Below are 25,222 nucleotides of genomic sequence, written 5' to 3'. Positions count from 1 at the left end.
ATCTCCTTCGTTTCCAACACCAGCAGCTCGTTAGTTGAACATATTTCCCGCCAAAAATAAGATAGTAACTTCCCCCTCCAGCCTTTTTGTCTCGCCAGCTTGTAGCTGAAGGGTAGAGTTTGAGTGTACCTGCCACTAGTTTCTGTTTCCCAGGGCTGTGCCGACATTCCACCCCACCCTCCACTTGAGAATTGACAGGGATATTAAAAATGACGGTGCGCTTTCCGGAATTCGATCTCAGTCCTCCTGCAGGATATCGCAAGTTGTATGGCAGCGTCAATTTTGAGCTGTATTTTGATTTTAGGCGCACCTTGTGTAGTGCTGTACATATAGTTGTGTAATTAGAACTGATCTTCATGATTAATTATGGAATTAGGACTGATCTTTACAAATAAATGAAGTCACTGCATAACCTTTCTCTCCCTCATCTGGACAATTTCGATATGTTGCTCAGTGGGGGAGGGGGGGGGGATGGGGTTTGCACTTGGGGTTTCCGAAGGGCACCGCCATTTTTAATATCCCCGTCAACTCCCAAGTGGAGTGGGGTGTGGAATGTCGGCACAGCTCTTGGAAACAGAAATTCCCCCCAAAACTCGAAATTCCCGCCAAATTCGAAAATCCCGCTAATAGGGTAGGTTGGGAAAGGGAGAGGTAGGGGGCAGGGACCCAACTGGTGGCTGAGGAAACCACTTGATGTCATGTGGGGATGGGGCTGGGGTTAATTAATTGATCAATTTAATTAATTTCCATATCAATTTGATATCAAAATTTCGCTTGGAACCTGCTTATCCACCGGCGGGGGTGGCCGAGCGGTTCTAGGCACTACAGTCTGGAACCGCGCGACCGTTACGGTCGCAGGTTCGAATCCTGCCTCGGGCATGGATGTGTGTGATGTCCTTAGGTTAGTTAGGTTTAAGTAGTTCTAAGTTCTAGGGGACTGATGACTTCAGAAGTTAAGTTCAAATGGTTCAAATGGCTCTGAGCACTATGGGACTAAACATCTGTCGTCATCAGTCCCCTAGAACTTAGAACTACTTAAACCTAACTAACCTAAGGACATCACACACATCCATGCCCGAGGCAGGATTCGAACTGCGACCGTAGCAGTCGCGCGGTTCCGGACTAAGCGCCTAGAACCGCTAGGCCACCGCGGCCGGCCAGAAGCTAAGTCCCATAGTGCTCAGAGCCATTTGAACCATTTTGAATCTGCTTATCCCACTACTTCTAATCTGTGTCAGGAAACAAACTGTGATCTCCTCCTCCTCCAGGAAATGTGCCGAAGAACAGAAAGCCAAAGACCACAGGTTCAAATGATCAAGATTATACTAGAGAGTCTTCATGAACTTAAAGTGTTGACTTTGCTAAAAAGAACGTGAAACTAACTTAGACAGCAATGATTTGTGAAAATGACAGATTCTTACTGTCGAGGTCAACTCCTGTACTGCTTTCTGTAAGCCACCATCTGTAGACTTCGTATCTGAGGAACCAAAAAAATTTCCAATCACAGTTAAGAGATGTTGTTATCGGCTATCCCGCACCATGTCCTGGGGGTTGCTATGAAATAGATGCCAATGGCGAAACACTAGAAAACTGTGTAGACGGGGTGAATTTTAAAGTGATAAATGATGCGAAAAATCCCGCATCCTTCAACAGTGGAAGATGGCACATAAGATACAACCCGCACAAGGTCTTTGTTAGTCACAGAAATTGTGGGATACCCGACGCCACGGACGTAACACAGACCAATAATCTGCATAGTCAGTGTGGCTAACAATCCAGAAGTAGTTTCCTTTAGAAGACGCTTTAATTTTAAAATAATCAGAACTTTGTTTTATAGGAGAATTGAACGGAGAAATTAAGCAGTTCGAACCGCGAACCAGTTCTTATCACAACTTTTTTCTGCTGGTAAGAAATAATATCCGAAAAGTACGTACATACCGAAGAACTGTAGGACTGAATACATTGCTGGCCTGGAAGGAGTAACTAAAAAACTTTCGCAAGAGTACGCATCTATGTACGACGACGATCCTTTTTGAAAAATCACTATTCAAGCAGACGAAGAAGACCTACATGCAGTATGAACAGCGCGAACGGGTAGATTGTCCAAACTGGTAATGAATCTCTACATGAAAGCCGGCGAACGTGGAAGTTAGTAAAAAGATCACTGCAGCGATCCTACAACTCCAACACCTGGTCTAACGGGAGTAACTCCCGACCGAATAGCTCACCGCCCTGTATTAAATGTGAAAATGCCATATAAAGTGAAAAGTCTCAAAATCCAACGTAATGTAAAAATAAAGTGGACGTCCTCACCACGCCGTTCAGTAGTGAGGAGATAAGAAGAACGCTGCATCAAATGAAGGAACAAAAAGCTGCTGACTCGCATGACAGCTACACTGAACAAATTAAGCGTTTTGGGCCTGCAGCCCTAAAATGGACTGTACACTCTTGCTGTATCATTACCACGCACATCCCGAAACTCTGGAGAGAAGCCAAGGCGGTGGCTCTGCTAAAGCCAGGAAAAGAACCTACGGATCTATAGAGCTTCAGGCCTGTCTCACCTCTGTCATCTCTACAAGGCACTTGAAAGAATCGTCTTTGACAGAAATACTCGGTCTCACTCAACACAGAGGACACCTTCGAACGACAGCTGATAACTGGAGTCGCATTTATAGATGTCTCGTCTGTCTCGGACACTGTCAGTCGCCAACGGCTGCTCATTAATTTTTATGACATGACTAAGGACTTCCGACTGGTGACATTAGTGCAATGTCTCCTTCGAAACAAACACTTTCATGTGATGTTACAGAGAAGGAATAGCCACTGGAAAAGGCAAAAGAACGGCCCACCCAAAGGCAGTACCCTGTCGCTAGTCCTGTATAACAACTTTACAAACGGCCAGAGTATAAACGCAGAGAAGAGACAGTTTATATACACCGATGATACTGCCGTGGTCACACAACGAAAAACGTTTTAGGAAGTGGAAGGGAGACTGATGCGGACTCTCGAAGCCTTAGGTGTCTACTAAAAAGAGAATTTCCTCAAGCCAAATCGTTGTAAAACTCACATGTGCGTCTTCCAACTTAGAAATAAAGATGCACGTACAGACCTTATCATAACAAATAAAAAGCTATCATTATAGGTAATTGTTGGAAATATGCAGTGTAGTTGGTGACCCAGATACGTAACGTAAGTAAGTAACAACATCTGTTTCGGGCTGAGGGGTTAAAAGTCCAAATTTGGCAGGAACGACAGATAAGATTTCGTATGTAATAGCGACCGAATGGAAGCTCATACGAGAAAGACATTGACGATGATGTTGTACGAAGAAAGCTGAATGGAACAGAAAACCAAAATTTAATGTAACCATTACATTAAAGTTCATCGGTAGGACTTATACAGGGCGTTTATTTTAACTTGAGACAACAAAATATCTCAAAACAGAAGCATCGTACGAACAAATTTTCTTGGTAAAAACATAATATTAGTAAATGTGGCATCTGTCTTTGTTACCACTGGCCACCTCTTAACCACCCCTCCTGCGTTGGCGGGGTCAACTTTATGTTTTGAAAAGGGAGTCCTCCGTTTTTATTGCATATTCGGGTTCTACGTCAAAAAATACTTACGGTTTACGAAAGCTTTGTTTTCCATTCGTTGTAGGCAGTGCTGCAATCGAAATGTGTCAAGTGTACCTGTTTTTGCAATGAAGAACCAATGCATTTGATTCTACATTTCATTTACGATGTAAATGTGAACCTTTGTCTTCTAACGTTTGATACTGATGTTCAAACGTTGCCTGAGTGTTGCAAATGTACAGTACATATAATATGGCTACGCATGAACATTTCTGGAAGATAAGCTACTTGTATGGTAGTTTTCTGTTCTCTACGGGTTGATCATGGCGAGCCCCGAAACCGTCGGAATGCTGTATTTCGGTGGCCACCCTCGAATTCCGCCATCACGGTGACTGATTTCCGTGTGTGTTTCTATCCAACCGCCTAACTTCCACGCTGGCCGCTACGCGGGTATCTGTGGAATACAAACCACAACGATTGTAATACGGGGAATGTTTATTACGTGATAAGGACACCTGTCGTGGATACTAACCGAAATCTAGCACCGCAGTGGTGAGACGTTAGGGGACTCGCAGAAATCAACCACTCAACTGCTGAGAAGCAAGGGGACACACGTAAATGAAGTATCACAATGGCAACAGAAAACTATTACAGCCACAACCGTGTTCCTAGATGACTCTAAACGTGGTTTCTAACCAGCAACGGCTAGTCATATACACTCCTGGAAATGGAAAAAAGAACACATTGACACCGGTGTGTCAGACCCACCATACTTGCTCCGGACACTGCGAGAGGGCTGTACAAGCAATGATCACACGCACGGCACAGCCGACACACCAGGAACCGCGGTGTTGGCCGTCGAATGGCGCTAGCTGCGCAGCATTTGTGCACCGCCGCCGTCAGTGTCAGCCAGTTTGCCGTGGCATACGAAGCTCCATCGCAGTCTTTAACACTGGTAGCATGCCGCGACAGCGTGGACGTGAACCGTTTGTGCAGTTGACGGACTTTGAGCGAGGGCGTATAGTGGGCATGCGGGAGGCCGGGTGGATGTACCGCCGAATTGCTCAACACGTGGGGCGTCAGGTCTCCACAGTACATCGATGTTGTCGCCAGTGGTCGGCGGAAGGTGCACGTGCCCGTCGACCTGGGACCGGACCGCAGCGACGCACGGATGCACGCCAAGACCGTAGGATCCTACGCAGTGCCGTAGCGGACCGCACCGCCACTTCCTAGCAAATTAGGGACACTGTTGCCCCTGGGGTATCGGCGAGGACCATTCGCAACCGTCTCCATGAAGCTGGGCTACGGTCCCGCACACCGTTAGGTCGTCTTCCGCTCGCGCCCCAACATCGTGCAGCCCGCCTCCAGTGGTGTCGCGACAGGCGTGAATGGAGGGACGAATGGAGACGTGTCGTCTTCAGCGATGAGAGTCGCTTCTGCCTTAGTGCCAATGATGGTCGTATGCGTGTTTGGCGCCGTGCAGGTGAGCGCCACAATCAGGACTGCATACGACCGAGGCACACAGGGCCAACACCCGACATCATGGTGTGGGGAGCGATCTCCTACACTGGCCGTACACCACTGGTGATCGTCGAGGGGACACTGAATAGTGCACGGTACATCCAAACCGTCATCGAACCCATCGTTCTACCATTCCTAGACCGGCAAGGGAACTTGCTGTTCCAACAGGACAATGCACGTCCGCATGTATCCCGTGCCATCCAACGTGCTCTAGAAGGTGTACGTCAACTACCCTGGCCAGCAAGATCTCCGGATCTGTCCCCCATTGAGCATGTTTGGGACTGGATGAAGCGTCGTCTCACGCGGTCTGCACGTCCAGCACGAACGCTGGTCCAACTGAGGCGCCAGGTGGAAATGGCATGGCAAGCCGTTCCACAGGACTACATCCAGCATCTCTACGATCGTCTCCATGGGAGAACAGCAGCCTGCATTGCTGCGAAAGGTGGATATACACTGTACTAGTGCCGACATTGTGCATGCTCTGTTGCCTGTGTCTATGTGCCTGTGGTTCTGTCAGTGTGATCATGTGATGTATCTGACCCCAGGAATGTGTCAATAAAGTTTCCCCTTCCTGGGACAATGAATTCACGGTGTTCTTATTTCAGTTTCCAGGAGTGTAGTATTGCCCAACCAATTTGCAACGCTAAAATAAATATCTAACTTAAATATTAACCGATAGGACGCAAAAGTTTACATTTACAGTGTAAATGAAATGTAGGTTCAAATGCGTCGGTTCCTAGTTGCAAAAACAGTCACCTTTGATATTTGTCAATTATAGCGCCATGTACCACGAATGGCATACAATGGTCTGGCAAACGGTACGTGTTTTGTGGCGTAGAATTCGAATATGGAGTAAAATGGGGGTTCTCATTTGAAATACAAGGTTGACCCTGCACACACAGGAGGAGTGGTTAGGAGGTGGCCAGTTCAAACACAAACAGATGTCCCCTTTGCTAATATTAACTTTTCAAAAAATGTGTGTGAATACCAAAGGGACCAAACTGCCTTGGTCATCGGTCCCTATACTTACACACTACGTAAAGTAACTTAAACTAACTTATGCAAAGTACAACACGCACACCCATGCACGTTGGAGGACTCGAACCACCGGCGGGAGGGTCCGCGCAGTCCGTGAAATGATGCCTTAAAACACGCGGCTATTAATTTTTCACCTAGAACTTGCGTAGAGGATAAAACACGGTACTAACCGTGTAGCACTGCCTCAGTCCTTGATAACGGCCTCAATTCAGAGAGAAAGAGAGTCGACAAGTTTCTTCAGAGATGCCATATCCATCAGAAGCCCACTCATTGATGATTTCATCCCGTACAGTTACCAAAGAATGGGGATATTTACACTACTGGCCATTAAAATTGCTACACCACGAAGATAACGTGCTACAGACACGAAATTTAACCGACAGGGAGAAGATGTTTTGATATGCAAATGATGAGCTTTTCAGAGCGTTCATACAAGCTTGGCGCCGGGAGCGACACCTAAAACGTGCTGACATAGGGAAAGTTTCCAACCGATTTCTCATACACAAACAGCAGTTGACCGGCGTTGTCTGGTGAAACGTTGTTTTGATGCCTCGTATAAGGAGGAGAAATGCGTACTACCACGTTTCCGACTTTGATAAAGGTCGGATTGTAGGCTATCGCGACATTGCTGCTCGCGTTGGTCGAGATTCAATGACTGTTAGCAGAATATGGAATTGATGGGTTCAGGAAGGGTCGTCGAGCAGATGCGCAAAACTATAGACCTATATCTCTGACGTCCATCTCTTGTAGAATTTTAGAACATGTTTTTTGCTCGCGTATCATGCCATTTCTGGAAACCCAGAATCTACTATGTAGGAATCAACATGGATTCCGGAAACAGCGATCGTGTGAGACCCAACTCGCTTTATTTGTTCATGAGACCCAGAAAATATTAGATACAGGCTCCCAGGTAGATGCTATTTTTCTTGACTTCCGGAAGGCGTTCGATACAGTTCCGCACTGTCGCCTGATAAACAAAGTAAGAGCCTACGGAATATCAGACCAGCTGTGTGGCTGGATTGAAGAGTTTTTAGCAAACAGAACACAGCATGTTGTTATCAATGGAGAGACGTCTACAGACGTTAAAGTAACCTCTGGCGTGCCACAGGGGAGTGTTATGGGACCATTGCTTTTCACAATATATATAAATGACCTAGTAGATAGTGTCGGAAGTTCCATGCGGCTTTTCGCGGATGATGCTGTAGTATACAGAGAAGTTGCAGCATTAGAAAATTGTAGCGAAATGCAGGAAGATCTGCAGCGGATAGGCACTTGGTGCAGGGAGTGGCAACTGACCCTTAACATAGACAAATGTAATGTATTACGAATACATAGAAAGAAGGATCCTTTATTGTATGATTATATGATAGCGGAACAAACACTGGTAGCAGTTACTTCTGTAAAATATCTGGGAGTATGCGTGCGGAACGATTTGAAGTGGAATGATCATATAAAATTAATTGTTGGTAAGGCGGGTACCAGGTTGAGATTCATTGGGAGAGTGCTTAGAAAATGTAGTCCATCAACAAAGGAGGTGGCTTACAAAACACTCGTTCGACCTATACTTGAGTATTGCTCATCAGTGTGGGATCCGTACCAGATCGGTTTGACGGAGGAGATAGAAAAGATCCAAAGAAGAGCGGCGCGTTTCGTCACAGGGTTATTTGGTAACCGTGATAGCGTTACGGAGATGTTTAATAAACTCAAGTGGCAGACTCTGCAAGAGAGGCGCTCTGCATCGCGGTGTAGCTTGCTCGCCAGGTTTCGAGAGGGTGCGTTTCTCGATGAGGCATCGAATATATTGCTTCCCCCTACTTATACCTCCCGAGGAGATCACGAATGTAAAATTAGAGAGATTAGAGCGCGCACGGAGGCTTTCAGACAGTCGTTCTTCCCGCGAACCATACGCGACTGGAACAGGAAAGGGAGGTAATGACAGTGGCACGTAAAGTGCCCTCCGCCACACACCGTTGGGTGGCTTGCGGAGTATCAATGTAGATGTAGATGTAGATGTAGGAGGGTAATACGGATCGCCGTGCTGGATCCCAACGGCCTCGTATCAGTAGCAGCCGAGATGACAGGCATCTTATCTGCATTGGCTGCAACGGATCGTGCAGCTACGTCTCGATCCCTGAATCAACAGATGGGGACGTTTGCAAGACAACAACCATCTGCACGAACATTTCGACGACGTTTGTGGCAGCATGGACTATAGCTCAGAGAACATGGCTGCGGTTACCCTTGACGCTGCATCACAGACAGGAGCGCCTGCGATGGTGTACTCAACGACGAACCTGGGTGCACGAATGGCAAAACGTCATTTTTTCGGATGAATCCAGGTTCTGTTTACAGCATCTTGATGGTCGCATCCGTGTTTAGCGATATCGCGGTGAACGCTCATAGGAAGTGTGTATTCGTCATCGCCATACTGGCGTATCGCCTGGCGTGATGGTATGGGATGCCACTGGTTACACGTCTCAGTCACCTCTTGTTCGCATTGACGGCACTTTGAACAGTGGACGTTACATTTCAGATGTGTTACGACCCGTGGCTCTACCCTTCATTCGATGCCTGCGAAACCCTACATTTCAACAGGATAATGAACGACCGCATGTAGCAGGTCCTGTACGGGCCTTTCTGGATACAGAAAATGTTCGACTGTTGCCATGGCCAGCACATTCTCCAGATCTCTCATCAACTGAAAACGTCTGGTCAATGGTGGCCAAGCAACTGGCTCGTCACAATACGCCAGCCACTGCTCTTGATGAACTTTGGTACCGTGTTGAAGCTGCATGGGCAGCTGTTCCTGTACACGCCATCGAAGCTCTGTCTGACTCAAATCCCAGGCGTGTCAATGCCGTTATTACGGCCAGAGATGGTTGTTCTGGGTACTGATTTCTCAGGATCTATGCACCCAAATTGCGTGAAAATGTAATCACATGTCAGTTCTAGTATAATAGATTTGTCCAATGTATACCCGTTTACCATCTGCATTTCTTCTCGGTGTAGCAATTTTAATGGCCAGTAGTGTATTACTACGTTTCACCCGCCGGATCAGATAGCCCTAGAAATTTTCTATGTGATGAAAACTGCGTAATTTAGAGGTCCAGTCGGGATGCAATAGGGTTCCTGAGTGTTCGTCAAATCAGAAACGTATGTCTGTAGTCTTTTGACCAGAGCTATTGTCTTCCCAGAAGACGGGAGTGTCCACAGAATATTCGTTGTAAAGATGTACAAGGAAAGACAATGCGTGGTATCCGAAAGTGTAGAAATAAACATGGTAGTTCATGTTTACGGTAGCCCGAATGATTGTGCCTACGTCATGCCATGAAAAACAGCGCCAAATCACCACACAAGAATCTCCGGTCTGAACCACACCGTCCACACTCTGTCGCTTAAATGTCTCGTTGGGTCGTCAGTGGCCTCGAAGCCTTGCATCATTTGTAAAGAGAAAAGATCACTAGCCATCGGATCAGTCTAAACACCTTCACTTACCTATTGCCCAGGTTGTGTGTTGTTCTGCCTACTAGCCAGCCGTAGTGGCCGAGCGGTTCTAGGCGCTACAGTCTGGAACCGCGTGACTGCAACGTTCGCAGGTTCGAATCCTGCCTCGGGCATGGATGTGTGTGATGTCCTTAGGTTAATTAGGTTTAAGTAGTTCTACGTTCTAGGGGACTGATGACCTCAGTAGTTAAGTCCCATAGTGCACAGAGCCATTTGAACCATTTGTTCTGCCTGCTAAAGACCTGCAGCAATTGGTTCCGCTTTGGGTTGTTTATTTTGGGGAAAGAGACCAGACAGCGAGATCATCGGTCTCATCGGATTGGGGAAGGACGGGGAAGGAAGTCGGCCGTGCCCTTTGAAAGAAACCATCCCGGCATTTGCCTGGAGCGATTTAGGGAAATCACGGAAAACCTAAATCAGGATGGCCGGACGCGGGATTGAACCGTCGTCCTACCGAATGCGAGTCCAGTGTCTAACCGCTGCGCCACCTCGCTCGGTCCGCTTTGGGCAGTGGACATTTCCCACGTACTCGATATTCATCACATGCTGTTCCCTGAGCAACGATCGCACGGTAATTGGTTGAGCTCGCCCTACATTGACTAATAACAGCAATTCCTGTCGTGTTTCAAACTAGCCGTCACTGTCAAAGCGTGACGCTTGGTTCCGGGCCCCGAAGAGTGCAACATTTTTACGACCACTGTTCTTACATCATGCGAGTGCTTACACCATCCCGTGCAGAGTCGCCGCTCCCACTTACACATATGTTGTAGCGTTGTACCAACTTCCCAGCCGGCCGCGGTGGTCTAGCGGTTCTGGCGCTGCAGTCCGGAACCGCGGGACTGCTGCGGTCGCAGGTTCGAATCCTGCCTCGGGCATGGGTGTGTGTGATGTCCTTAGGTTAGTTAGGTTTAAGTAGTTCTAAGTTCTAGGGGACTTATGACCTAAGATGTTGAGTCCCATAGTGCTCAGAGCCATTTTGAGCCAACTTCCCAGTACCCTCACCATAAAAGGCAGCCACCTGCGCTTTCCGTCAGATCTTGACTGTACCAAAATGTTGTCTTCATAGCCAGCGTTTCATGTGAAAGGCAGATGAAAGGCGGAGAGAGCAAGGGTGAATGACTAAACTTTCCATCTAAACGCTGCAGGAGAATCTTCGTACTAGCTGGAGTGTGTGGCCAAGCATTGTCACGAAGAAGAAAAATGCCTGATGACAACATTCCTCTTCGCTTGCTATGAACTGCCCTTCGTAAATAGTTTTGATTCGCCTGCTCCACTCGCTGAACAAGATCATTGGTCGATACTCGCTTACTTTCCTAATAGTCTGCGTCCTGAATGTCTGTGCTTCCTGCTTCACAGTTCCTGCAACATTTTCACACTTTACTGTCACGCATGGGAGTTGCATTATGTGGGCTGCATGAAATCTGACGAAAACCCTCAGCATGAAGAAATCGAATAACAGCACGCACTTCAAACGTGGCAGAAACCACTATTGTTGTAGACATCTTTAAGCGCTCGCTGTGCACTCAGAAATGAAAAGCGCGACGTGATGTGTCAATGGACGTGCTAGAGACATCGTGCAACACATCTACACAAAGCTTCATCGCAGTTGCCCTGTGGTTTTAATATCAGGCCGATAGCGCTTTGAAAGAAAAACTTCCCTTGTATTTACGTTGTCTGTTACTTAAGGTTACGAGACAATGAATGAAGTTATTTGATCGGGAAGACCATTAATTGCAATATTTTATTATGCTTACTAGCTTAGTGGCTTCTGATTAGCTCGCGTACACTGTATGGCCTGCACAATCTTTTTTGTTTTTATTTAATTGAATTTTTATGTTGTTCTCTAACTGAAACACCTTCTAAGCTTTTCACGCTATTTAAGGCCATATAAGCACGGTCTTTTCTGAATATACTTCTGACCAACACCCCGTAATAAATATTTCTTTATACCTAACAAAGAAGGAAAATACCAGTTTTCATAAACTTAGCTTTAAAGTTTTTTTAATGTAACGAAATATTTTCTTAAAATTTTCATCCCCTATTGCACTATCTTAGGGGCTGAATATCCAGAAATGCTGAAATACGTAACTTTCAATTTTTAACCGAGAAGTCAAATACTATTTGTCACAGATGTAGCCTTAAAATCGTTTACTAGATCTTTAGTAATTATTTATTTTCAAAAAAACTTTCACCTATTATGTTACCCTCTTAGTGGTTGAATTTCCACAGATACTGAAAACCGTATTTTTAATTTTCTTTCTGAGAAACCAAATACCGGTTTTCGTAGTTACAACTTCAAAATTCCCTTAATAGCGACATACTTTCAGAAAGCCATTCATCCACTATTTGAACACCTTAGGAGTGGAATTTCGAATAATCCCTTCTTAAACGGTGCCTACAATACAAGATCCACACCCTTTCCAAACTTCAAGTTTCTATCCTTGGCAGTTTAGGCTGGGCGATGATGGGTCAGTTAATCAGCCTGACCCTCTTTCACTCCTTTAGGGGTTAAAATTCCAAAACTACTGAAACACGTATTTTTTTCATCTCCAACCGAGAAGCCAAACACCAGTTTTCAAACACATAGCTTTAAAAATGCTTTCTCAGTGTGATATTTTCATGGAAAGCTTCACCCCCTATTTTACCCCCTTAGGGGCTGAGTTTCCAAAAGCAGTGACATGCGTAAGTTTTATTTCTAAGAGAGAAGCCAAATACAATACAAATTGTCATAGATTTAGCTTAAAATATGTTTGAACAATGAAATACTTCCATAAAAACTTTCATCCCTGTTTCACCCCATGGAGGTTGAATTTCCAAAAACTGTGAAACACCAATTTTTTTTATTTCTAACCGAGAAGCCAAATATAAACTTTCATAAACTTTTCTTTAAAAATGATTTCATAATAAAATATTTTCCTAAAAAATCTCATACTCTATTTCACTCCCTCAGGAGTTCAGTTTCCGAAAACACTGAAACGTGTTTTTTTTTTTTTTTTTTTTTTTTTTTTTTTTTTTTTTTTTTTTTTACCGAGAAGTCAAATACCAATGTTCATAGATGTAGCTTTAAAACTACTTCAGTAGTTCTTTAATAATGATATATTTTCAAAAAACGCTTTCACCCACTATTTCACCCCCACAGGGTGTTTCTTTACTCCTGGCCGAGAAACCAAATCCCAGTTTTCATTGGTCTACCTTTAAAATAGCGATATTTTTCAAAAAATCCTGCAACCTTTATTTCACCCCCTTAGGTTCCGAATTTCCAAAAATCTCATGTTACACGCCGTCTACAGTATAAGATCCACACGTTCTCCAAGTTTCTATCTTTAGCGCTTTGGGTTGGGTGATGATGAGTCAGTCAGCCACTCAGTCAATCTGTCAGGACATCACCTTTTACATACGAAGAATATTTCCAATAAATGTCATTTTCTCTTAGTATGATACCTCTCAATGTATATTTGCGCTAAATTTAGTAACAAAATCCCATTGTTTTAAGTGATTAGACGTATACTAGTAGATTGCCTTCTTTCAGAAAGATCTAATCGATTCCAGATGAGAATAGGAAGCATAATCATTGTGTTTGTCAATACCCACACGCATTTCCTGCAGAACACGAATCAACAAAAATCACCGTATAGGCAAAAGTGCAACAGTCAAATACTCTTTCGTGCGCTCCGCCAGTACATCTAATAATCGAACCTGACAAAGTTAGTCGGCCGTTGTGGCCGTGCGGTTCTAGGCGCTTCAGTCTGGAACCGCGCGATCGCTGCGGTCGCAGGTTCGAATCCTGCCTCGAGCATGGATGTGTGTGACGTCCTTAGGTTAGTTAGGTTTAAGTAGTTCAAAGTTCTAGGGGACTGATGACCACAAATGTTAAGTCCCATAGTGCTCAGAGACATTTGAACCATCAGGAATAGAGTACGCAGGTGCGTGCAGGTGAAAATTTTCTGTCATCATAACAGTAATAAACATTTGAAATATTCAATAATGGTTTTCATCTGTAAGACGGGTTCTTCGCACCAGAAACGTGAACCAGTGTAAAAAAAAATTCATCTCGAAGTAATCATTATGCACTTGCTCAGGATTTTTGGTGTATTAAGAGTTGCAGAAGAGCCTCTTTCATTTTTTCAAAGTGTAACTGAGATATGTTGGCATACTATTTATACTTCGAGGCTTGATAAATAATGTTAAGTCACATGGTAATACCACGGACCGTGACGCACAAGGTTCTGAGTTCAAGCCACAACCGAAGAATAGTGTCTTTCTCCAGAAAGTTTGCTTTTTTACTTTGTCAATAACCAGTAGATTTAGAGGAACACATGTAGTAACAAATCGCATATTATAAAGTAATTCGGTGTTGGCCACTTAGTCTTCTTGGCTATTTAGCGGCAGTAGGATAATTCTGTCGCTCGTCGTTTGGTTATCAAAATGAGTATATTTCACGATTTGCTCCATCATTCATAATCCAAGACAACAAGCGAAAGGACAGTGTCTTCGTTGTATCTAAATCTAAGAGAGTATTGTGACTTTGCACTACAAGTCTTCCTGTCGAAGAATTTTTGAGTTATGTTTTCGAAATCTCGCTGTTCAGTTAGAGTTGATAACAAACTCTACCTTCGTAGACAAGTTAGTACAGTATTGGATGTTAAATAAAAATTACTACTGCATTTTGACAAAACAGTATGAATACGTGTCATCTTTTTTCCCACAGCCTCCTCAGTGTTCAGAGCTATTACTTCGCAAAACGTCCACCCCCGGTAGCTGAATGGTCAGCGAGACGGATTGTCAATCGTCTGGGCCCGGATTCGATTCCCGGTTGTGTCGAAGAATTTTCTCCGCCCATGGACTGGGTGCTGTGCTGTCCTCATCATCCTCCTCTCATCCTCATCGACTGCAGGTCGCCGAAGTGTCGTCAAATTGAAAGACCGGCACCCGGCGAACGGTCTGAACGACGGGAGGCCCTAGCCATACGATTAAATAACTAAACTTCGCAAAATTGGCTTCATAATTGCCAAGGCGGAATACTACAGACGGAAAAAAGTCTTTCTGACTGGTAGAAGTCACATACTGTCGGTAATCAGCAAATAATGAGATGATGTCTTCAATAAAATGCTAAAATCAACCCACTGTATCACAAAATGAAGGTGTTCAAGACAACGCAAATGGAGTCGCAGCAATCAGATACAGATTTCAATTTCGGTGACTGGTTTGGCGCGTTTTTAGAAGACCAGGTATTGTCAATGTAAAGAGTTGCGTAATTCTTCATTTCCTCCGTTACATCGAAACACCCACAGTGTCGCAAACTTACTACGGCACAATGAAGTAGACGGTAGAGCTTCCTGAAAAATGTGGAATTTGGGTTCTAGGTGATATGTGTGTATTTGTGTTTTATGGTTTATGGTTCATGGACCGTCAACAACGAGGTTATCAGTGCACTTAGTAAATTAATAGAAACGAATGTGACTAAAACGTCTAAAATATTATAAAAGATGTACGAGGGTTGTTCAATAAGTAACCCCCACATTTTATTTCTCAGAACTTATTGATTGTTAAGAGTCAAAATTTGCTGGCAATATACATCAATATATCTTGTCCATGCCCTATTTTTCTACGTAGTCTGCATCATGTTCTACGGCCGTACGCCAACGTTGTAGAAGAGCATGTATTCCCTGCTGGTAAAAGCTCTTGTCCTGTAGGCATACCTATGTTTTCACTGCATGACTGACACTCTCGTCATCTTCAAAGTGTGTTTCCCGTAGAGATCCTTTAAGCGGCCCAAAGAGATGGAAGTCCGAGGGTGCAGGTCTGGACTGTTGGGTGGATGAGGCAATGATGTCCAGCCCAATTTGGCGATGTGTTCCCGGGTTCTCAGACTTGTGTGTGGCTGCGTATTATCGTGTTGGAGCAAGATTTCAAAATGGTTCAAATGGCTCTGACCACTATGGGACTTAACTTTTGAGGTATCAGTCCCCTAGAACTTAGAAATACTTAAACCTAACTAACCTAAGGACATCACACACATCCATGCCCGAGGCAGGATTCGAACCTGCGACCGTACCTCTCGGCCATTCCGGCCGGATAGCAAGATTTCTGCTGGATTCTTGTCCGATCTAAGACGCCGGAAACGGTTCTTGAGTTTGTTCAGAGTCTTCACCTATGCCTCTGAATTGATGGTTGACCCTCTTGGCATCACATCCACGAGAATGACGCCATCACAATCCCAGAAGACTGTCACCATGTCTTTTCCAGCAGAGGGAGTTGTCCTGAATTTCTTCTTTTGTGGTGAATGAGGATGATGTCACTCCATCGATTGCCTTTTTGTTTCTGGTGCAAAGTGGTGCGCCCAACTTTCGTCCTCCGTAACGCTCCAGCAATTCAGATGAAATGGCCTTTTTTTGTATCTTATGGTCCGCTGTGAGCATTCGTGGAACCCATCGTGAGCACCTGTTTGATTATCCGAGAGTCTCGATCATTGCAGACGCACTTCCAATGCTCACCGACAACTGTAGAGCCAAGTGTCGAGTTGTGATGCGCCGGTCGGCACGAATAATGGCATCCCCATGATTCAGCATGTCTGGAACAGTGGCTGTGACAGGACGTCCCGAGCATGGCTCATCATGGAGCTCTGTTTCTGCATTTCCTGAGGCTGTAACTTGCTTTACCCATCGTCCAACTGTACTCCTATCAACTGCAGCACCGCCATACACCGAACATGAACGTTTATGCATGTTAACCATGGCTTCGTTTTCTACACAGAAGAATTCAATAACAGCACGCTGCTTGTAACGTGAGTCGTATGTAGACGCCATTTGGATGCTGTACTACGGCTCTGCCATCTGCCAGAATGGTTCGAAACTTCACCGGCGCAAAGAACAAACATCAACTACGAAGCACCAAAAAGTACGTTTGTCTATGTACATTAATGGCTTCTTTAAAAATGTGGGGCATTAGTTACTGAACGACCCTCGTAAAAGTCAATTTGACATAAAAACTGCACTCAATCTCCCTGTATCACTAATGTTGGCCCGCATAATCACGTTATCTCACGTCCTCTAAGATACCGTAAATTTGGTCAAATATTCTAAAATTTTCAATGAAAGGTCAGCAATATCAGAGGAAAGCGAGAACAATTACTCTGCGAAACGTGGCTGGTTGAGACAGCCATCCTATTTTCTGTGGTAAGGAGATTGACTGTTAGATTTAATCATGGTTTCGTTTTGAGACTCTAACAGCAAAGGTGTTTCCAGACTAAATCTTGAGCGTACACGTCAGGAAGAGTGACAGCCGTTCTGTAGAAGCTCGTTCGAGATAGAAAAATGCCTCATCCCAGCTGGAATATGTCGCTTAGGGCTGAAGCCCTCTCCACGTGGAAAAATGTTCACTGCCCCAGGCAGCATGGCCTTCGTTTGCTCTAAGAAAAGGCGACGATTTCAGTTTTACTGATATTGCCATCTCGTATCCTTTCAAACTTGCCATCTGCAACAGACATGTTATTGTGAGTCTCGTTGAAGAGCTAAGTATATCACTTTATCTATAAATGTAATTTTGTTATGCGAAAATATTTTGTAGTCATACTTTGGAGTTACGTACAGTTATTTTCTAGTACCTGTCCTCATCTGCATTTTAATCTGTTGTATAAATAAATAAAGTATCACAGGAGAGCCCGTAAAGCCTGTTGTCAAGAACACAGTACATGGTCATTGGAACAGTGGTCCCAGGTCATGTTCACGGACGAGTCCTAGTATAGCATCAACAATGATTCTCGCCGGGTTTTCATCTGGCGTGAATCAGGAACCAGATACCGACCCCTTAATGTCCTTGAAAGGGACCTTTATGGAGGTCGTGGTTTGACAGTGTGGAGTGAGACAATGATTGGTGCACAAACACCCCTGCATGTCTTTGACAGAGGAACTGTAACAGGTCAGGTGGATCAGGAGGTCATTTTGCACCACTATGTCCACCTTTTCAGGGGTGCAGTGGGTCCCACCTTCCTCCTATTGTATGATAACGCAGGGCCCCACCGAGCTGCCATCGTGGAAGAGTACCTTGAAACAGAAGATATCAGGCGACCGGAGTGGCCTGCCTGTTCTCCAGACCTAATCCCCATCGAGCACGTCTGGGATGCTCTCGGTCGACGTATCGCTGCACGTCTTCAAACCCCTAGGACACTTCAGGAGCTTCGACAGGCACTGGTGCAAGAACGGGAGGCTATACCCCAGCAGCTGCTCGACCACCTGATCCAGAATATGCCAACCCGTTGTGCGGCCTGTGTTCGTGTGCATGGTGATCATACTTCATATTGATGTCGGGGTACATGCGCAGGAAACTGTGGCGTTTTGTAGCACATGTGTTTCGGGACGGTTTTCTCAAGTTATGAGCAATACCTTGGACTTACAGATCTGTGTCGTGTGTGTTCCGTATATGCCTATGCTATTAGCGCCAGTTTTGTGTAGTGCCACGTTGTGTGGCACCATATTCTGCAATTATCCTTAATTTATGAGTATGAGTGCACTTTAATGATGAACCACCACACGTATTCATAAAAAAACTATACGAGGAAAGCACTGTAACATTTTACACTGTGTAATTTATTTCACTTTACAAACAGAAACAAATGACAAAGTAATTTTCGTTCTGACCATACAAGGGAAAAACATCACAAACGTCTCTACAATACAAAGGAAACTGCACAATCATGAACATCCCTCTCCACACCCAATCAAACTATCCAGTGACACATAAACAAGCAAGCTTCAACTTCATGCTCTACAGATTACGTAGAACATCCTAAACAAACATAACTACATACAAGAGTTTAGCACAACAAATAGCGATTCTTATACAGCCATATAACAGAAAAACTGAGCAGTTATATGAAAACAGACAGTAAGTTAACACGTCACGTGCACACATCTCCCTACACATGAAGACAGAAGTACCTAACCCACAGACAGCGACAACACATAGGGCACAAGAGAACAAGAATTTACACACAAAACAAAATCATGTACAATAATATTGCAGTGCACACAATAAGCAAAATTTTAAAGAACGAGGTCTTTTTTTAGGATACTGCAATGATAACTACAGAAAAAAATAATTCGGAACTCAGGCCACACATACTGGGATATTCTGTGGAGGAAGGAGGCGGCATTAAGCGAAGGAAGAAAAGACAGACATAAAGTTCAGATTTCGCCCCAGACTGCATTACAACAGGTGATCATCAACAAAAGGAAAGGACGCAGCTGTGAAGTAAACATTGTTTTTTGTGGAGTTCAAAAAATGTTCAAATGTGTGTGAAATCTTATGGGACTTAACTGCTAAGGTCATCAGTCATGTACAATAATATTGCAGTGCACACAATAAGCAAAATTTTAAAGAACGAGGTCTTTTTTTAGGATACTGCAATGATAACTACAGAAAAAAATAATTCGGAATTCAGGCCACACATACTGGGATATTCTGTGGAGGAAGGAGGCGGCATTAAGCGAAGGAAGAAAAGACAGACATAAAGTTCAGATTTCGCCCCAGACTGCATTACAACAGGTGATCATCAACAAAAGGAAAGGACGCAGCTGTGAAGTAAACATTGTTTTTTGTGAAGTTCAAAAAATGTTCAAATGTGTGTGAAATCTTATGGGACTTAACTGCTAAGGTCATCAGTCCCTAAGCTTACACACTACTTAATCTAAATTATCCTAAGAACGAACACACATACCCATGCCCGAGGGAGGACTTGAACCTCCGCCGGGATCAGCCGCACAGTCCATGACTGCAGCGCCTTAGACCGCCCGGCTAATCCCGCGCGGCTTTGTGGAGTTCGACAGTATAGTTTGCGAGTATTGTTCATCAAAAATATCTGCCGCCTTTATTTCTAAAGCAGATGAGCATGGAGGTGAGGACAAATGCGGATCACATATTGCAAACGCAAGCTGGTATTGGAGAGGAATAGGAAAGGAAGAAACCGTGTCCTTCTCAAAAGAATGATCTTAATATTTGGCTAAATAATTTAGGGAAACCAAGGAAAAGAAATATATGGGTGTCTGGACGGCGATTTGAGCTGGCACCTCCAGAAAGCGAGTACAGTGTGTTAAGCATAGTGCCTCCTTGCTTAGTCGCAGAAACCACAAGCTCTCCCGCAAACTTGCGAAACTTGAGGATTTATTTCTGAAAATATCAGAGCTCTGTAGTAATCTGAGAGCTCAAACAGAATGAAAACCGTAAACAAGACACTGACAGGACGTAATGCAACCCATTAGCCTCCAATAAAGGACTGCTATAAACTTCTGCAAGATTATTTCTCTGACACGATTTCGACTACCAAAGGAGGCCATGGTCGCACGTGGCAGACAGCCTATCACGTCGCATCGAAGTAGGTCAGCAACTCCGAGTAACTATATTAACTATTAACTGTTTTCTAGTAATGTAAGAGGTATCCTTCAATTCTAAATAAATATATTGTTTTCTATCTATTCCAATGACCTCTTCTTGAAACTGTTGCATGTCAGTGGCTTCTGATTGATCTTTACCTTTTTGTGTCAAGTTCGACGCGCTGCCTGTGACTGTGCCCTACTTTTAATACAAGTTTATACGGATGGTGGACGTTTCGCAGATCCTCGACCGGCCGCTGGAAGAAGACGCCTGCTGCCAGACAGACCTGTTCCTCGACCGGCCGCCGACGCCACCCTACGTACCGGCCAAGACCGGCCTCGACCAGGAGACGCAGATATACCCAGGAGACGTGAGTATACTCCAGCTCAACCTCTGCACTCTAGCGGTAATACAGTGACACCAGCAGCAACAGATGAGCGACACATATGTCACTATCTCTTACAGACTTCTGTAACTGTATGGTGTGCTCTTAACAACGGAATACTGAATTTCTCCTCCAATCCTCCAGTCCAAATAGTACTTATTTATTTACTGCGTATTTAGCTTGACCAGATCATATAATGAGAAGAATAATGGGCCCAATACTGATCCTTGTGGAGCCCCTGATACTGGTCCCTACATTGTGAGCTTTCTGTTCCAATAATTATACACTGTTGCCGAAGTGGAAGGTATGAATGGAACCACTGAACAGCACTTGAAGAAAAATTTTGACTTGTCAGTTCAGCAAGTAGAATGTCAAAGTCGACAGTAGTTAAAGCTTTCTTGAAATCGAAAAAGCATGCAATAAGTCACCTGTTGTTTATTCCTATCTTGTTTGTTTGTCAGTCACTTTTGTAAGAGCAGTCATCACTCTGCGATTTTGGCTCAGAGAGGAATGGCATTTATCTAAACGATTATTTGATATTAAATAATTAGTAATCTGTCCCTGAACTGTGTGTACTAAAGCCTTGAATAATGCTGGTAGAATGCTTATGACCCTGCAGTCAGAAAGCTTTTTGGCGGATTTCTTCTTGGGTAATGGTTTCATGAGTCCGTGCTTCCAGGCTGTTGGAAATATGCTGGAGGTCAGAGAATGGTAATAATGTCATTTATTTTTGGCAGCAGAAAATGACGAGAGGATTGTTATTTACAGTGTTATATTGTCGTGCCCTGCAACTGCTGAACGAATTCACACAGTTGACTTCCGTACCGTGTTAGCGTTTACCAGCTGCAGAAAAAGTACGCGTTTTTCAGAAACAGATGAAAAAATGCATAGCTACTATAAACTCTATATTTTCCAAAGTATTACATGTACCAAAATAATTGATGCATGAATAGAACCGTGAACTCAACAACTTTTCATTGTACCCTCTACAAATGTTCTATGAGTGCCCTCTGCTCACACGACACACGCCCAAGCGGCAGTCAAGATCGTCCCATACCTTATGTAGCAACATCCTATCAGTGATCATCACAGCAGCAATACTACGTTGTCTCAGCTGTTCCGGTGTTCTTGGTAGTACCCTCAAGCGACCAGTGAAGTGGGCGGTGGGAAGGGGGGAGGGGGGGGGCGAGGGAACAGAGCCACTATGCCGAATCCAGCCACGTGGAAGCTCGTCACTTAAGTAGCGACGAACATCGATGCTGCAGTGACAGGGTGACCCGTCTTAATAGAATATGAAATTCTCGAGATCAGCAATTAGCTGTGGAAACAGCCGCAGCTGTAAGATATCAACGTAAGAGATAGACCTACCCGTCACATTCTTCTCACAGAAGAAAACCGGCCCATAAAGCTGCTTTCGTGACAGTATACAGGAAACATTAACCTTCAGGGAATCTCGTTCAAGAGTCACAGTTTCACTAGGTTATTCTGTGCCCCGCATCTACGTCTACGTGATGACTCTGCTATTCACAATAAAGTGCCTGGCAGAGAATTCAGTGAATCTCCTTCAAGCTGTCTCTCTACCGTTCCATTCTCGGACGGCGCGTGGGAAAAACGAGCACTTAAATTTTTCTGTGCGAGCCCTGATTTCTCTTATTTTATCGTGATGATCATTTCTCCCTATGTATGTGGGTGCCAACAACGTTTTCGCCATCGCGGGAGAAAACTGGTGATTGAAATTTCCTGAGAAGATCCCGCCGCAACGGAAAACGCCTTTGCTTTACTGACTGCCACTCTAGTTCACGTATAATGTCTGTACTCCATCTCCCCTATTTCGCGATAATGCAAAACGAGCTGCCCCTCTTTGTACTTTTTCTATGTCATCTGTCCGTCCCACCTGATGCGGATCCCACACCGCACAGCAATACTCCAGCATAGGGCGTACAAGCGATGTGTAAGCAGTCTCTTTAGTAGGCCTGTTGCACCTTCTAAGTGTTCTGCCAGTGAATCGCAGTCTTTGATTTGCTCTACCCACAACATGATCTATGTTGTCATTCCAATTTAGGTTATTTCTAAATGTAATCCCTAAGTATTTAGTTGAATTTACAGCCTTCAGATTTGTGTGACTCATCGATTAATCTAAATTTAGCGGATTTCTTTTAGCTCTCATGTGAATAACTTCGCCGGCCGATGTGGCCGAGCGGCTCTAGGCGCTACAGTCTGGAACCGCGCGACCGCCACGGTCGCAGGTTCGAATCCTGCCTCGGGCATGGATGTGTGTGATGTCCTTAGGTTAGTTAGGTTTAAGTAGTTCTAAGTTCTAGGGGACTGATGACCTCAGATGTTAAGTCCCATAGTGCTCAGAGCCATTTGATCCATTTTTTTGAATAACTTCACACTTTTCTTTCTCCAGGGTCAATTGCCACTTTTCGCACCATACAGATCTTATCTAAATCATTTTGCTTTTAGTTTGCTCATCTGATGACTTTACAACAAGTTAAATGACACTATCATCTGCAAACAATCTGAGTCGGCTACTCAGATTGTCTCCTGTTTAGTTAATACAGATAAGGAACAATAGAGGGCCCATAACACTTTCTTGTGGGACGCCTGGTATTACTTCTGTTTTACTCGATGACTTTACGTCTGTTACTACGAACTGTCACATTGTAGCGATTAAACTTTCCACATGAATGGAAGGCTGCTTCCTCACTGAATATCGGTTTGAAGGCGGAAGTTCTTCCTGTACTGTGATGCAAAACTGAAGGCGCTGTCCATAATACATCGGTTTTAATTGTTGCGCGAGCTGTAGACGGCATGGTTTGAAATGTAACCGCCGTCGCAAAATCTTCCACGCAATTTTCTGCAGTATCCAAATTCGTGGTTTGCGCAGACCGTTGATTTTATTAGACAGCGTACGAAACTCTCTTTCTCTCTCCTCGTTTGCATCTGGCACACTTGGGCGACCGGTATTTTTCTATGTACAGAGACAACCAGTCCCCCTAAATTGTCGTTACCAACGCACGTCGGTCTGTCTAGGCGGGGGCTTTTTTACAAAAATCCTACTGAATGCTCGTTGCTTTCTCGTTACAGATAAACATATAACATAATCCAACACACAAAAACTCTTTTCTTGCTTTTTCGCCATGATATCAAGGCGCTGCAGTCACTAGCGAAGTGGTGGGCACAATGCAAACTGGGTGAGTTCACGTGTCCTTTCACGCATCAGTCGACTTTGTACATGTTTGGAAAATATAGAAGTTTGAAAACGAATGAGTCATTTACAGAGGCCGTATATGCTTTACGTCAAAGCGGGACTAGCTATAAACACTCGCGTTGTAGAATTCTATGATGGCAGAATATTGTAGAGCCGATAACGCCTTCTGTCTTTTGCGAAGCTTTGAAGCATCTGTTTTTTCAGAAACCGGAGTCAGCACTTGACTGCTACTTCCTTAAGGTTCCGGCTGGCGATATTACTGTCGTTACTGGCTCTCAAAACCAGGTTACTGGTATCTTTACTTGCTGTGACTGAGGCCCAGTTGAGATTTGTGGCTAAATAAAGACTCTACAACAGTAATTTTACTCTGCGAATTACAGTAAAGTGAGTGGTAGAAGGTATGTTTTTTATTGCACCTTACAGGGTGTTTGTTGTGCGGTGTGCCTAACGGGAAAGGCATTGTTTCAGCGTCATAGGCCGTCCCCGTTTGAGAACGGCAGAGTCCATTTGAAAACGACAGCTACCCTCGGAAACGTCACAAAATTTCCTTTTGAATTGGTATCATATACTGAGCAGATATATAATTCGACGAAATTGTATTGAAACGTCCCCTTAGAAAAATTTAAAAATGACAGTGCTGGAAAACCTCTTACGTTATTTGATTTTCAAACAGCTGAGCAGAACTGAACGTACTCAGACATTTCTCTGTTTACTTATTCTGATCAACACTAAACTGACACACAACATTTTTAGCGCAACGCAATCTGACTTTCAATAATCTTGACAAAAGAATGGCCAAGACTGACAATAACCATATCTTTCATGAATCACCTACCTGACAAAAATCTTCGTTACTCGAACTACTGCAATACAGCGAGCGCCAATACTGTCAGCTAAATAAAGGATTCTAACTACTGAAGGCACTAACTACTGATAGGCATAGTTAGCAAATGAAGGATTTTGATAGAGAACAGACAATGTATTTACCTTAATAATGTTCAAAAGTGACCATTTATATATCAGTTCATGATACCCATTATTACAAATTTACTCCTTCTGATGAACACACGTCCAGATCGTCCGCTCTCAGAATTCTACCATCTCTCTCCCCACATCCACCACTGCTGGCAGCCCACCTCCAACTGCGCAACTTTACGCGCTGTTCACATCCAACTGCCCAACACTACAATAGCTAATATTCCAACAATGCAAACCAGCCACAGACTTCACACAGCATAGTCAGTGATTTTCATATAGAGCGCTACGTGGCGTTACCAACATAAAACCCTAAACAGCCTTGGCATTAACTGCTGTTCAACATGGTGCTAACGATAGTAAGTAGCGATACCAACTTTACGGCGTGAACATGTTTACAGTTGGAATATGCATTGAATAGCGGTGGACACATCAGCCATGTTGTAATCAGGGCTGTCAGTACGTCTCACTGGACATGTATGAAACAAGCATTCTCTGGAGGAAGCTGAATCCGAGTACGGCCATCACCGTGGTTAAATAGAAACTGTCAAGTCATTTGGACACTCAGTCCCTGTTCATTCTTCAATGGCCAGTCCCGCCTTTACTGTGCCTGTTGCTATCGTGAATCAAGATGTCAGTAGG

The 25,222-nt window shown here is 44.2% G+C and overlaps 1 protein-coding gene across 1 annotated transcript in view; it reads left to right on the top strand.

The window, feature by feature from the left end:
- The window catches only part of LOC126419569 (uncharacterized), a 371,142-nt gene that overhangs the window by 299,135 nt on the left and 46,785 nt on the right, over positions 1–25,222 (top strand). The window contains exon 4 of the mRNA XM_050086756.1: positions 20,248–20,376. Within this exon, the coding sequence (XP_049942713.1) occupies positions 20,248–20,376 (129 nt within the window). The remainder of the gene's footprint in view (positions 1–20,247; positions 20,377–25,222) is intronic.

The sequence above is a fragment of the Schistocerca serialis genome, chromosome 9, assembly GCF_023864345.2.
Source record: "Schistocerca serialis cubense isolate TAMUIC-IGC-003099 chromosome 9, iqSchSeri2.2, whole genome shotgun sequence".
Classification (NCBI taxonomy): domain Eukaryota; kingdom Metazoa; phylum Arthropoda; class Insecta; order Orthoptera; family Acrididae; genus Schistocerca; species Schistocerca serialis.
The sequence above is the reverse complement of the archived record's forward strand: the minus strand, read 5'-3'. Positions and strand labels throughout refer to the sequence as shown.